Source organism: Convolutriloba macropyga, chromosome 13 (assembly GCF_964194025.1).
Source record: "Convolutriloba macropyga chromosome 13, txConMacr16.3, whole genome shotgun sequence".
Lineage (NCBI taxonomy): Eukaryota > Metazoa > Xenacoelomorpha > Acoela > Convolutidae > Convolutriloba > Convolutriloba macropyga.
In genome coordinates, this window is record NC_134480.1 from 37,040,809 (window position 1) to 37,056,554 (window position 15,746).

At 36.1% G+C, this 15,746-nt stretch overlaps 1 protein-coding gene across 1 annotated transcript in view; it reads left to right on the top strand.

Moving 5' to 3' along the window:
- LOC142351710 (dynein axonemal heavy chain 3-like) overlaps positions 1 to 15,746 on the top strand; it is a 282,726-nt gene that overhangs the window by 133,723 nt on the left and 133,257 nt on the right. Inside the window, exons 45-51 of the mRNA XM_075403853.1 lie at positions 218 to 259; positions 1,046 to 1,284; positions 3,239 to 3,388; positions 8,084 to 8,303; positions 14,076 to 14,189; positions 14,771 to 14,929; positions 15,471 to 15,647. Coding sequence (XP_075259968.1) covers positions 218 to 259; positions 1,046 to 1,284; positions 3,239 to 3,388; positions 8,084 to 8,303; positions 14,076 to 14,189; positions 14,771 to 14,929; positions 15,471 to 15,647 — 1,101 coding nt within the window. The remainder of the gene's footprint in view (positions 1 to 217; positions 260 to 1,045; positions 1,285 to 3,238; positions 3,389 to 8,083; positions 8,304 to 14,075; positions 14,190 to 14,770; positions 14,930 to 15,470; positions 15,648 to 15,746) is intronic.

The window sequence follows — 15,746 nt, forward strand, 5'->3', positions numbered from 1 at the left end:
AATCGAAACTTTGTTTTCCTATTTTAGATGTGTTGCATTTTGATATGAGCTGATTGCACCATATTGTTTACTGTTTGTTAGTTTGTTTGTGTTTGTTAACTCAGTTTGACCTATAGCGCAGATGCAGTTCATGCAGTTAGGTTAATAATTATTTATAAAAGATCAAGATATACAAAATTCAGCTTACTTAGCAACTGGATTGTTTTTTTTTTGACAGGCGGCAGCTTTTCGAGCCAAAGTTGAAGCGAAAAGAGGAGTGGTAAGAATTTGAAAAACATCAATGCCCCAGTCCAAATCTGACATTTATCTTGCTAGATTTTTGCCTACAGTGGTTATCCTGAGAGATTTTTGGCTATGACGGTTATTTTGTAAGATCACCGCGGGGGCTTGGACTAGGGTGAAACATCTTAGTTTAACTATCAAGGAATCTTGGCAAAACCATAACCAATTGATAATCAATTATCTTGACACTTCCATCAAATAAACAAAATGTAATCTTCACTACTAAGTACTACAAATCCCATCATTTTAGGTTCTCCATCTCTCTTGTCATCCTTAGAAGATATAGAACATAATAATATTCATTTTATGAAAACAAAACTAGCATACAAAAAAGGAGCCTTATGGTTTTCGACGACCACTTATGATACAAATTTCGCGGATCATAATTCCCTGAAGAAATGTTTGTTCAAGGTAGTTGTTCAAATAGAAAGATAATTTTAACTTCAGATATTTTTTGCTCAGTAAATTCAATAATTGAGATCATGTCTACTTTAGTTTCATATTTCACAATTAAGAAGTGATCAATTAAAAATTGAGCTAAGCAAGAATTTGTATTCGAATTGGACCAATCATATCTGCTCATAAGAAAACCTGGTCGCCTGCTTGACCTTCGTTAAACATGTTCGGGAAGATATCCATCACCGTCGCGAAGAATCTACCGGGAAGAGGCCCCGGTGAAGAGGTCCATCACCGTCCAAAATAGTGCACATATGGCAATTAATAATTTGGCACCAATGTTGATGAGACGCCTGTTTTCATGTAGATTGCGGAAATCATAATCGAAACAGTGGACACAGTCCGCCAGAGGTACTTCCTCCAGAAGATGCTGGAAAGTAAAATCCCCATGGGTTTCATCGGACCAACTGGAACTGGGAAGTCCGCCATCATAAACCACTTCCTCCTCTCCCTCCCAGAACATAAATACATTCTAAACACCATCAACTTCTCTGCACAGACTACTGCTAATGTAACACAGGAGATGGTCATGTCTCGTCTCGAAAAGTTAGTAGTTCTGCCAGAATGCCCTTGTTTAGGAGCTCGATTTGTGAAGAGACCGTGCTCTGTCGATTTATGAAAGATAGTCCGTGTTCTACTCAACTAGACTATTAGACTATGAAATGAATTCAGCTGGACTGTAGCGAACAACTGGACTTTAGATTAACCCAAAATTTTTCAACTGAGCATATCGACCTAAAAACGATTTTCTAACTTGCACATTTTATGATCAACCATGAGCAGAACTATTTTAGAGGGAGGGCGTACTCAATGCCGTTATGAATAATTCCTAAACACCGCTGAAAAACGTGGTTTATATTTTAATAAAATTTTTAAAAATAGTACTTTTTAAAAATTATTTTAGAAAGTGAAGCGATTCAAATTTCAACACATATTTTCTGATTCTTGAGATATTATTTATTTCGGCTAGCCTCTTTATTTTATTTCGGTGAAAAATTACGGCAAAAAATCTCAGTTGTAACCATGGAACCTGAAAATTTCATATTTTCAAGTCTTTCGACAGTTTTACAGCCACTTTTAAATTAGATTGGCTTAGGTCAATGTTTTTAGCGTTACTCAGTCGCCACTTCAGTAATCACATAACATTATGGAAAGAGAATACTTTTCAGAATCGCAAAAAAGATTTCAAAAAGATTTTTTTCCTTGACCCATTAAAACACGATACTTGTACAATAAATCGTCTTAGATAGACTTTTATGTTGTTATTGGACTCATATTGGACCAAGTTTGACCTCAAAATCCTATGAAAAAGTTTTTGGCCAAATCATGAAAAGACTTTTACTCGCTTGTTATTTTTCCTGACCTGTAACTATAGTCAGAAAAGACTTCCAACTAGAATTTGTTTATCTTTTCATAAACTCAAGTCAACACTTGAAAACCATGACAACTTCTTGACTGAATTTTTTTATGACTCAAAGTCTCCATGACTCTATTTCTTCTTGTAAAATCAAACAAAGTATACTGTTTTCAATAAGGTTTGAGTGACTCTTACTGTTCTAGAATTTTGATTAAAACCAAAGTGGACATCAAATTAGTGTCGCTTAAGCTGCAAAAGATAACATTCATTATTTTAAATTAAGGTGAAACACAAAGAAGCCGACTATATCTCGCTTATTAATTTCATTAGATTAAGTGTCTATGACAGCAATCAAAATTTAGAAAATAAGTTTGCATTTTTTTAAATAAAAGATGAAGTTTTCTTGTTTATGGAAAAATGTTTTACCTCAAATTATTTCGTTTTTTGGACATTTTTAAGATTCATGTCTCTTTTTTATGTATTTTTTTGCAATACCTGCCTTTTCACAGCAGTTTTACTGCTTCGTTATCAAGTTCCTTCCAAGATGTTGATGTTTCAAATCAAGTATCATGTTGCTCGTTTATAGAAAGATTGGATTTTTTCCGTCTATCTTTCCCCCAGTACGTTTTGCTCCCCCCAGTGTACAGAGCACGTGTCATTATGTAAAAATATGGAGCGTGCGTCTGTGGGGTGCAAATAATATGCGCCCACTAAGGTGGAGGGGGCACAAACGGAAAAGATCCGAGAGTTTCAATTAGGCTCACTTTGGTTTCTTGCAGTTGATGAAATACAGAATGTGTATTCACCATCAGTCACAGACTGAGAAGATTTTGTTCTCTTTTATATAGCGCCGGCACGCTAGCTCAATTTCTTTTAGAACCCCAGTGATCAAACAATTCTAATTTTTAAAAAAATGTTACTAAAATTGTACACGTGGTGTTAAAGGTAATACAATACACTTCGATTTTGTCAGTAACTCCACTCTGACTGCAGACCAGGAACCCTGCCAAAATTTTCCAATATGAATCTAAAATGTTTGAATGTGTAGAATAGATCCATAAAATCTACAATTTTTGTCCAGAAGTCCAACGCTGAAAATAATGACTCAGGATGATTCAGATTGTTGATTACTTTTTTGCTCAGGAAAGCGAGAGGTATGTATGCACCCGCAGAGGGAAAAAGGATGTTGTTGTTCGTGGATGACCTAAACATGCCTACAAAGGAGAGATTTGGAGCAATGCCACCTATCGAACTCCTCAGACAACTTATCGATCACAAGTTCTGGTTTGAAAAGTAAGTGAACATCTTTTACATTTCAAATTTAAAGCATTTATGCATTTATATCTTTTCGTTTAAATCTGTTTTTAATAGCCGCACAGCGATAGCTGGGGCTATTATTGGCCTTCTCTTGGTTTTTTTTAAAATTTAAAGAATTTGAATTGTATTTGGGCGCTGTCTTTTTACGACTCGAAAAATTGATGTGTGAAAAAATTTTCTCTAAGCGAGCGAATTTTTTTTGTTCACGTGCGGCTTTTAAAAGCAGTTTTTTGCATGCGGCTTTTAAAAGCAGTTTTTGCAACTTTTGATGGTTATGAGGTTTCATTATGATATTGTATTAGTTTTAGGCTTGTTCTGGTAGGAATTGAAGGTTTCAAGTAGTAAAATTGAGTTTAATGCTAATTTGGAGATTTTTGATTAGTTTTGCTGATTTTTAGACGAAATTAAATGTTTTTTTCTTTTGTTTTAATGCTTTAAGTGGGATTTGGATAGAAGCATTTTACTTAAGAAATATTCAGATACCAGTTGACTAAAGTTTTCCGTGTATAACTCATTTTTTTCTTAGGAAAATTGACAGAAAAATTGAGAAATTTTAAAACCATTTTCCTTATTCTTTTTTTGATGTGTTCTTTTTTTAAATCTTAGACAAGTTTCTTAGCCTATTATGATTTGCCTATTGTTTTGCGAGCTTTTCATTGCTCTTATTGCAAAAGAACTTTATTCGGCTTTATGTTTCCTCAAACTATAAAAAAAACTCAAGTTAAAAAAAACTTAAGTTTTTATAGTTTTTTTTGTTCAATTTGTTTTTGAATGCCGTTTCTATTCTTCCTTAACTTTTATGGCATTTGTGGAGCGTCCGGGTTCACAATAGTTGTTCAGTTGTTTAGTCATAAGGATGGGCAATTTTCTCCTTCGAGTCGTTTCCGGAATTTTTCTTAAGATCTGTTCACACATTTTCATGATTTTTGAAGTCAAATTGGAGTAGTGATTTTGGTCACGCCGAAACAGCAAGTGGAGCGAAAAAGCGAGTGGTTTTGCGTGGTGAATTTTTTCGCTCTAATTTTAAAGTAGAGTGAGATAACGGTGTTTGAACAAAAATTCGCTTTCTCGCTAGTGGTTTTTTGTTCACATGCGGAAATTTCACTTAGTAGTTCATTCATAGTTCATTCAAGGTCTATTTTTGTTTAGTCAAAGAAAATTCTTTGAATTGTACTTCAGGACTTGTCCTGCTATGTTTTTTTGTTTCGTCATCGGGATTTTTGTTACGACCATATGACGTCACAACCACTTCAAATCTGCTTTTTGTTCATTCGTTCATGCAATTTCAACTGATGCGCGTGTGTGACGTCATTTTTTGATTATAGTGGAGCGAGTTTTTTTTGCTCATTTGCGTGATTGAATTTTTGGTCACACTTGACTTACCTCTCTCTCAAAAATGACTTCCTCACTTTGAAATTGATTTTATTTACATTGTTTCAAAGAGATAAGGTTTTGATTTAGAAGTCCGACCGGCTTCAAAAAATAGTGCTTATAACTTACCGAAAACCTTTTAGACTTTTGATTATGTTGTCTACCCAGTGAAACCGACTCATTTATACCAATTTTGTTAAATTCTTTCATTAAATCTTTGCATTCTATGACATCATTTCGAGAACCTAGCGTTAATTAGCCTCCGAGTTGAGTCAGCTGGAATAAAATCTTGTACAACAAAGCTACAGCAAAACTAAGTTTTTCTTTTTTTTTCTCTAAGAAATGATTTTCGTAAAATTTTTCAACTATTGCAAAGGCTTTCTTTAATTTATTGTTTTTTTCAAATTTTGGTATGAAACGAGCTAATGACAAATTTCAGGATACATGATGCAACAATCTTCCAACAAGAAGGCATTTTTGGGCATATAAACGCTTTCCAAATTTCCCCATTTTCGAAGCCAGAAGGACCAACATGTTTCCGAACCTTCCAGAGTTATTGGTCAAACAATAGCAGTTGTGAAACTCTCCCAACTTTTCCCAAGTCATTTTGTTCACAAATATCTTAAAACTGAACGGTCGTGGACCAATTTTTTTCTCACTATGATTGAATCTTTTAACTATTTTCCTGAAGAAAAAACAGGAGATTACCGCGTACCTATATAGGCAAAAAGAACAGCAGATTGACCATTTTTGCAAGTTTGGCCCCGCAAAAATAAGTTAGCTCCATTTTCATGAAAAGCTGATCATACCAGCAATTAATTGGAATTAAGTGGTGCGCAAACTTCTATATCGTTTTTGAAACCATATAATTTATTTAGGCTTTCAACATCAACCAGCCCTAAGATTTTTGACAACATTGCCCACAGGAATCAGTACTTTTGTCCCGAAGCTCTAAAAAGCTGGGTTTTCTGCAATCTTCAATTATTCTACTATCAATTCTTAAGTTTCATTTACCGATGCTATAAGATTTAAACTCCTTTTTTGTGGTGAGCTTTAACAATATTTATAGGAAAAGACTATCAAAAAATAGTAATATAGCAAGACGTATAGTTTTAGTATTTTCCTAAAAATTTTTTTTCAATGACATTTCAATCCTACTATTTCTTACAAAAGAGTAAACCAAAGGGCATTTTCGACTAATCAACCACGCTTATGCATGGATTGCAATATTTTGGTCAATTTGTGGATTAGGAACAAATTGTGGCGGTAACACTCACTATATTCTTATGCGTTTCACGCTCTGTTTTCCGCCAAATTGTTTGAAGTTATTTTCTTTGTCAATTATATCACGAAACTCAACGGTAGGGAATCAACTTTCCTGCTTGGAAATATACGTCTGTCACTGACATGACTTCTTTTTGTCGAAAACGAACGGAAGTGGCTTTCGGCAAAGAACCTCAAAACACTCAAAACATCCAAAACAGTCGCAATCAAAGGAAACTAATATATAAATTCGAAATCAAAATACCAAACAACATTTTTATAAGCTCATTCAAAAGATAACCCCAACCCAAATTAAGTCGTTTTGATAACAAATTCAAAAATACATATATAGAGAAACAAGGCTGGCAACATATTGGTGTTGATTTTATTAGTGAATTAATTATTATTAAAAAACTGCATTGTCAAAATTATTTGAAATTTTATCAAGCCTGCCAAAAACAATTTAAGCGAAAATTAAATTGTGATTTTTTGTTGTTCTCAAAATAAATCTGAAGATTTAAATATTTTTACGATGACAAAATAAAAGTAAACCGTTTTCTCTTTGTGTCTGCTTAATTGTATAATCTGATGTACTCACTGCTCAAAAATTGCTTATAACGTTTGTTAGGGAAGAATTCGAACACCCAAAATTTTATGCTTTTTGCTAAAAAATGTTTACAATTTTCTCTTAGGATTTTCCTAGCCATTTTTTTATTCTGGGTACGCAACTATTGATTTTTTGCAACAGTTCCAAAAATCGCCGTTTGCGACGTAAAACCAATGCTGATGTGATTTTTCAAACTTGATTTAATTCTTTATTATTCTTTCTTTTAAGAATTGTTTCCATTGGATATCAGAGGTGCTGATTCCTTGGCAATTATGAGATATCTGGTTTTAAAAGTTTTATAGCTCTAGATAGGGCTAAAATTTACAACATTCAACTGATCAACCTTCAGCGGCCCGTTCTGGGTTCATCTGGAAATGTTTTTTGTTTTTGCCTTATTAGACCAAGAAAGTACAACTTGAGAAAGACAAGTGCTGGCCTTGTCAAGTTCACTCGCAGACTTAGCAGACCAGGAACTGCTGCAATGGGATTAATGTAATCTATATGTAATCAAAGCAACCCAACCCAAAACTAACCCTTGAACATGCCCTCTTTTCCCCGATTTTTAGTGGAATATTTTCATTTTGTGTTGTACTTTCAAAGTCGGGAACCTTGACATCATATCACACAGTCATGCTGGCATTCTCCGTACGCTATTGTTGTTTTTTTGTTTATAGTTATTTGTTTATGATTACTAGCCCATCTATCGCCATCAGGTAAATCATAAAGTACTCCCCTTAATTAAATGCTGCTCAGATCTCCCTAAAACTCCCTAATTGCTACAATTTTTAACGAACTAAAGAAGAAACCAAAATTCCCGAATTGCTATTTTATGTCAAATACTTTTTTAAAAAAATTTGTTAATTCTATTTATTATATTACGTCTGCAAGTTAGTGTTTAGAGTGTTACGCTTAGAAATTATTCAATTGGTCATTTTGGTTTCTACTTAGCCCGCCTTTTAAAATTCCTGGTCGTTGCATAAGCTAGCCCCGGTAACCATTGCTGTCAAGTGTTATAAAGGAACATAACTTGGGCGACAGGCTGCACGATTAAATACACAACACTTGACAATAAAGGATTCTATTTCGGGCAAATAAAGTTATTTGACTAATTACCCCCCCCCCCCCCCCGCTTATATACAGGTCTGTATACATAAGTTATTAATTGTAATTCGGGCCATTCGGTATCATAAAGGTCACAGATGGAGGGTGGGGCGGGGGGGGGGGGGGTAGGGCATAAACTTCCCGCCGGCCGAAATTAACGAAGTCCAAATAGTTTGATATGGTTCTTAAAACTATTTAAAATTGAACAAAACTTGTGCGTTGCATGCAGCAGCTACTTGCATTATTACACTATTGCAATTTACGAACATGCTCACAGTAAAGTAAATATTTCAAATGAAAATGTTCTGTCATGTCCCTTTTTCTGATAGGAAAGAGACGAACAAGATCTTCATTGACGGTGTCCACTTGTTCGCGGCTCTCGGTCTGCCTGGAGGTGGGAGGAACGAAGTCTCCCAACGTCTCATGAGACATATCCAGACATTTGCTCTGGATGACTTCACGGAAGACACCATCAAGACCATCTTTGGACCCCTTCTCGAGTGGCACTTCAATATCGGATTCGAGAATGTCCTCCGACGGTTTGCCAGGGTTCGTCCAGGACCACTGATATTACCATTGTTTTCGTTCTTTTAAAAAAAATCGCGTGACCGTATAGTTAGTCCCATAAAGTTGTAGCGCTACCAAAAGTTTCAGACGTCTTCAAACTTAAAACAATCAGATATCTGCGTAAATGGTGTTCATTTGGATGTCCGAAATTTTTCGAACGTTCGCTTGCGTCGCAACTTTTTGGGAGTAACTATGTACAGGCTGTTCTCCCAATCGATTGTGACGAGGAAAGCTTTACATCGCCCAGTTCATTTTAGCGGTTCCAAATCTGTCTGGATATTATATTGTTGTAATTCGCTTTTGTAACAGTATATCCGCTATTTCTTTACCGTTGCATTAGCAATTCAGTTTCTGACCATTTGGTAATTTTAATTGATGTGATTTTTTCCCAAATCAATGTGAACTGGGCTGTCTACAGATCACACAATATGGAATCGTTTATGTATACTAGTTTAATCCTATAGGAACAAATTGAGGACAAGGATGTTTGTGTGAGACATATTATTCAACAATATTTAAACTTAAACCTAATTTACTGCTCTTTTTTCGAGTTACTTTGTCGCTAAATAATCTAAAGCAACAATTAATTTACTACTCGAGAATAATTTTTAATACAAGACATAGTAACAATTTACAGCGCAAGAATATTTAAAACGCAAGACACAGTAACACTTTTTTAATACTCAACACTGCTTCCGACCAGTTGCTCCCACTCTGTTCCGAATTCAGCTGCTGCAGGTGGGTTGAACTTCCATCTGATTCTTTGTAGAACTAAATGTTCTTCAATTCTTTCTTAGTTCCTCGCTGCTATATACTCTTTGAGCTCTGTCTGCTCTGATGAGTTTTGTCCCATTGTCGATGATATCTTTTCAGCTCGCATTTTCAATCAATAAACCGCGTCATGGCGTTCAATCAGCTGTCAGTTGTGGAGGTTGGAACTCTCATATGTATGGCGTGCATTGCTAGACAACTGAACAAATAACATCGTCGTTTTTTCGTTCTGCGCCGAATTTCGCAGTTGAGGGACCAAAGTAGTCTACTCCAACTATTGCAGAAGCTGTTGAAGCAACAAATGTTTCTGTAGCTAGCTCAGCCATCACTGGACCCATAAATTGTCTTTTGCCTCTTTGACACGTAATTCTTTTGGTTTTCTTTGAACTCAATGCATTTTTTACGCCAATTATACAGAATTGCTGCTGAACAAAATTTTTCAAAAGATTAGTCTCCTCACAATAACCGTTATGCAACAATTATTGTGATCGTTATGCAATACTTGTGCTCGTTATGCAGTAATGATTCGATATTAGGACTTTTTAATGTATCAATATTGTGTGCTCTACCTTGAAGTCCAATTTACTTTGTATACTATGCCTTTGGCACGAATAACTTTTCTTTCCTCAATAAATGATAAAAGAAATAAAAGTTTTCTGCTTTTTAGAATTTCTTTTCAGCTTTGAGAGATTTTCTTCAGCAATCTGTTCTTCATGCAATTGCTTTAGAAAAACTCGTCTTTGCATTCTCCTTGTTTAAATGCCATACACTCTTTTTGCCGGTCTCGCTTATTACCAACGCTTGCCGCATATATTTCATTGTTTTTACTAGGCGATCGAAATTGTCAAACCGTTCTCTTTGAACAATCGGTTTGTTTACTTTAGCCTGCGTTCTGACGAATGATATTGGCGGATTATTTTCTTCAAAAGCAAAGGCTGGGTTGAATTGCTGAGGCCACTCAATTTCTTGTTACCTTAATCAGGCCGGCCCACTAAGCCACTCGCTACCCTTGAAATCCGAAAGATTAAACGCTCTGGGGCCAATCTACGCTGGGTTTTGTAACACCGCTCATAGGTTATATTTGTGAAAAATCCGTTAAATCCATTATCTCATCTACACGGTTACCGGAAATTTGGCTTTTCCGGTGAGAGCGATGTGTCCATTGCAGTACTGTAGTTGAGTCTGACCAGAAACAGCAACTATCTATCTTAGTTTTGTGTTCTTTGACAAACCGCTTCTATTTTTTACTTTCAAGACCTCCGCTTGCAATTCTAAGCATGATATTGAAAGATGGGTCATCGGTGCCACTCTGCATTTTTCAATTACAAATTCTAAGTTGACCGAGAATTCCTTTGCTTGAGAAGGTATTTTAGCGCCTGCGCACAATGAGTGTTCATATGCGTCTGCAAAGATGAGGTTCAACTTTGTCGTTCGCTGTAGTGGAGTATATACTTTTGACGCTAGTTTCTGCTACAAAAGGAAGTTGTCCTTTCGACATGAAGACTTTTGCTTTTGTACCGGGTTCTACTTTGCTGACCCTATGTTGTCTGTGTTTAGTCGAATTGTTCTGGTGCAGAAACCGGCTCATGTAAATAATGAATGGAGAAACTGATCAAATTGCGTCAAAAACTGAGAAACGATGTTCTTTTGGGTTATGAGAGTCTCAACGTCTGTGGTTTTTCCTCTGCTCACCTGAAGACTGTCATCAATAACAATTCATTGCAACTCAAGTAGAGGTAATCCATCTGTATTTGGCTTGCCTTCAACCCGCTCGATTTTGAAGATTTATTGCATTATTATCTTCCGGTATTGCTTTATATCTGTTGCTCCTGCATTATCTAAGCTCAATTTCATGTTTTGAGAGAAGTTGTTTTGGCTGGTTGAACACCTCGGTAGCTTCTCCTAGTATTTCTACAGATTTGATCTAATTCTCCGTGTAGAAGGGTTGTGAATCGCTTCTGCTGCAATAGAAAATTGTTCCTCATCATGGATGCTGACTTTCTGGGGGTGTTGTTTGCACCCATTTGTGACAATCGCGGTTTGTATTTTGTTTTTCAGGCACAATATTTTATTTTTTGATGCTGCGTTGCAAAAGAGGTGAACTTGGCTGGACTTGTTCTGTTTTACCATTGGATTGTTGGATTTTGTTCCAAATTCCATTCTTTCGGATGCTACTTGTGAAGACTGACACGTTCAATATCTTCACGAATTTTTTTGCAACGTCTGTACCTTATGAGTTTTGATACAATTTTCGAGGTTTGGATCCCCTGCGGAATCTAAGCTCCAATGACTAACGCTAAACTTTGTCCTGCTGTCCATCATGTTTTGTGCTTGGACTAACGGAAGACGATGTTTTGGGAGCTTTGTCCTTGTAAACAACGTAGAACCATCATTTCTATTGAGAACCTATGATAGCCTTTTAAAGGACTTATGCAATGTTGAACTTGAAGGCAGATCAGCAGTTTGTTTCTGCTCTTTCAGAACGTTAATAAAGTAGATACAAAAACAAAAAAAGAATCAAGCTCGCTAAGTGAGGATTGAGTTTTCACTTGATTTGGCTTTGGAAGACTCCCAAGCTGCGGCTCTATAAAAAATGCGCTCGTTAAAATTTTAGTATTCTAAAATGCTCCTGTCAGCAGGATAAAATTGTTCAGAATGTTCCATCCCTGAGGTTGCAGACAGATTTTGTTTGGCCTGCTAGCAGCGTCTTCAGATGACTTTTATTCTCTGTATCTAGATAATGCTTATATCCACTGTTTTAAAAATCACGCTTCTTCAATATCAATTTCGGTAAACTGCTGGTGCTTGGCTCTTCAATGTTGAAACCAATTCAAACTTTGCGAACAGGAACTCGGTCTTCAATGCATGATGAACGACGGCAATTATTAAGATACCTTGAAAATGGACTATGCTTATTTCGTTCAGAGTTTATGTCAAAACGGCTTTCGTATGGAATGGGTGTTAGTTTCTCTCTCATTGTTTTAACCCACTACCAGATGTCTTTTATCCCACTGTTTTAACCCACTGCTATTCTTTGAAATCCATTTGAATTTCAACTTGTCACGGGTTTTGTGATGACTGAGAACGCACAACAGTTTTCTTTAGTGCTACTTTTTTGCGACTGTCGTTCTAGTTCTGGTTCTTTTCTCCTAGGCTGATGCTGGATATCGAATGTTTTATCTGCATTTCCAGTTCCAGTTTTTTAGTCAAATTGTGCTCTTTTGAGTTGCAAATCTTTTTCAATTTTGATTTCAATTTCTTCCTTTCTTCAGCCCTGAGCTGAAGATGTGTGACAGTATTCACTGTCAAATGGTCTGTGTTATCACTGGATTTGATATCAATTCCAACTGAGAGTCAAAGGTTTTGATCAGTTGGTTGCTGTGAAATATTTCTGCGGGCATTTCCGCTTCCGTGGCCTCAGCTGTTGGTTTAACTGATTTGACTTGCTTTCTGACCGTGGATATATTGTGACCAGTCGGTGGGTGAAACTATTTTTTTTGTTCTGTGTGGTACAAATTTAAACCAGTACGATTATCAGGCTGTTGTTGGAATCGGTTTACCGTCTGTTTCCTGAATTTTCTTGTAGATTGTTTTGAGTTTTCTGGGCCGATTATTGTTTTGAAATATACGGACACATATGGGTTTTTTTATTCGAAGCGGCTCTGAGCAATTCGTAATATGCTTAGTCAGATTCCCGAGATTCCGTTATTGAGAGATCTTGCTCCGTAGTATAGGCAGCAGTGTGATTCTTTAATGATAGTTTCGTGTGAAAAAAAATAGCTTTGTATTTTCCTCAAGAAATTGGACAGCATTTTACTACTTTCCGGGTCGGTGGACCCAATTTAACGGCTGCTCGAAATGTTTCTTGTTGAAAAAGAAAAGTTTTCACTGAACAATTTGTTTTAGCGATTCCAAATCTGTCCGGATAATATGTTTGGGCATAACTCTTTTGTCATTGTATTTTTTTTCGCCTTTTCATAAAAAATTAAGTTGATAACTAATTGCTAATCTTAAAATTTTAATTTTAATATAGACTGGGTTTGCTACACATCAGACAATATGGGATCTTTTTGTGTATAATAATTTAATCCGATAGGGAACAAATTGAAGAGAGGGATATTTGTGTGAGACATAGTTTACTGCTCTTTTCTTGAGTTCTTTTTTGCTAATTATATTTGAGCAATAAAGAATTTAGTGCTCCAATATAATTTTTAATATAAGACAAAATAATAACTTACTGCGCAAGAATATTTAAAAGCCAAGATACACTATCACGTTATTTAATGCTGAAGTCAGTTTGTTTTTGGAATAGTTTTGCTGAATTATAGGAGGACGTTGCCGTTGACTTCTCTGCTCTGTTTCTATTTTATTCCATTTTCTTCTTCTTAGCACGTGACTCTAACAGTAAATGTAACTATAACTGTTACTATGACGTACATAACTATCTCAACGGAAAGTGTACATAAAGAAACAACAAAAACAAAAGAGTTCTCCGATCTCAATTTTTATTGTGATATTTTTTCCCCTCCTGCGCAAGCTGTGCTAGCTTAGTTTCAACAAAATTTATCAGTTAGGGTAAAACGGTAAGCTATTGGTTAGTTCATGTATAGTTAGGTGTTGTTTAGGCAGAGAGGCCTTAAATTTTAAGGTAAAGTAGAGTTAAAAGTTAGACTAAATTGCGGTCAGTTAAGAAAGTAAGAAAGATCAGATTTGTCTTCACCACTGAGGTTAGTTACGGCTTTTTTTAAATTAAATCTACTTGAGTAAAGTTAAGTGTACATGAGAATTCTACTAAAAACCTAAACCACGTTTTAGGATATAGTTTAAGTTTTAGATCCTGATTTTGATCTTTCAGAAACCTGGAAGAAAAATAATATTTGATACGAAAAAACGTCTCATGAATTCAACTTAGTGTTTCTGAGGCCTTAACTGGAAAAATTGATATAATACTAATTGAGATTATGCTGTTCATCTATTTTGCAGCTGTTCGTGTTTGCTTCCTGTGACCTCTACATGCGGACAATACGGACTTTCTTCCCAACTCCTTCAAAGTGCCACTACATTTTCAACTTACGAGACATCGCTAGACTCATGCAGGTTAGTAAGTTTTTTCACAATTTGCGATTTATGAAAGGAATTTACTGATTTTTTGTTTGAAACACAAAGTTTGAAAATGCCACATCTCTGCAGTGCAAAATTTTAGAATTCCAGATCGTCTGATATAGAGTACCAGGTTTTAAAACTACCGGCATTTTGAAACTTGCGCCTAAGCGAGCAAAATTTACTTCAAGCAAGGTTAAGTGACTTGCTAAAGTCTCTTCAAAATTCATGCTATCTCAACTACGCAGTTCTCGATTAATGCCAGAAGTTTGCAATGACTTCATCGGAGTCACGTAACTTATACAAGAAGGGCGTTGAGAAGTGCTGGAAAGGTTTTCAATCCGTTAATAAACAGGAACATGATCAGAGCAGATAGGAAAGGGTGTAATCCCTGTCTCTGATCAGACCATTCCCGAACAAATCTTCTTCTGATCAGATTCAATTCAACCCCCCCCCCCCCCTGTGCACTCAGAGATTGTGTGCTCAAAGATCCCTTTGGTTTGGGAACCCGAACCCTAGAAACCTTTTTAACTCAATCATGGGATGTTTTTGTCAATGAATTAAGGGTTACATTTCAGGGTTTCCTGATGTTCAAATGTGACGCAGTGAAAGACGTGAGTGGTCAGAATGAGGCCAACTACAGACTGATCAGACTGTGGATCCACGAAGTGTACAGAGTCTTCTTTGACCGATTGGTAGACGACTCAGACAGAGTCAAAGCATTCGACATTGTCAATGTGAGCCACTCGTGAACGACATTCTCGTTCATTTTTTGCCACTGCCACTTTTTGTCCTGCTAGCAAAATTTTTCAACTGTTACTATTATCAACTGTTTGAATATCGACAAATCAATACTTGTTTTTGCCCGGACGACAGTTTGTGAAAACAATCTAAAATTAGCTATTATAGATAGTCAGAATAAAACGGGGGGGGGGGTGGATTATCCTATAATGATGGTCGGAATCAATTCTTGCAAGAATCTTGCGACATAATTCAGAAACTTGTAAAATTCCCACTGCAAAATATCCATTATTAAAAATGAACTAAGTGTTCATTGAATGATAAAAATGAAAAAGTGTTCTAATTCTCCCAGCAGTTTGTGTGGACTTTTAACGTAATATCACTGCAGGTTTCATACACCTCTAATTGATAAGAAAAAATCCGAAAAATATTCAAAAAAGTCTTACAAGATTGTTAATTTTGTATGGGCAATAGCTGTGTCATTTTGCGGTTAAGGGTAATGTTATTATAAAATGAACTATTTGCAACCTTTTGCAGGTTGTCGTTCGCACACACTTCAAAGAACGACTGAACAACGTGCTCTCGCACCTTTTGACCTCTAAGGACTGTCAAGAGACGGACCTGCGTGGTCTGTTCTTCGGGGACTTCTTGTCTGTCAAAGAGGGACAGGGGAGGTCGTATTCTGAGATTACTGATATTGCCAAACTACACGAGGTTTGAATCCATTTGTTAAAGACATAAATGGGTGGAGAAATGGACGTTGCCTGGGCTATATCAGTACTGAGGAGGTCTAATAGCAATTCTAAGTATTAG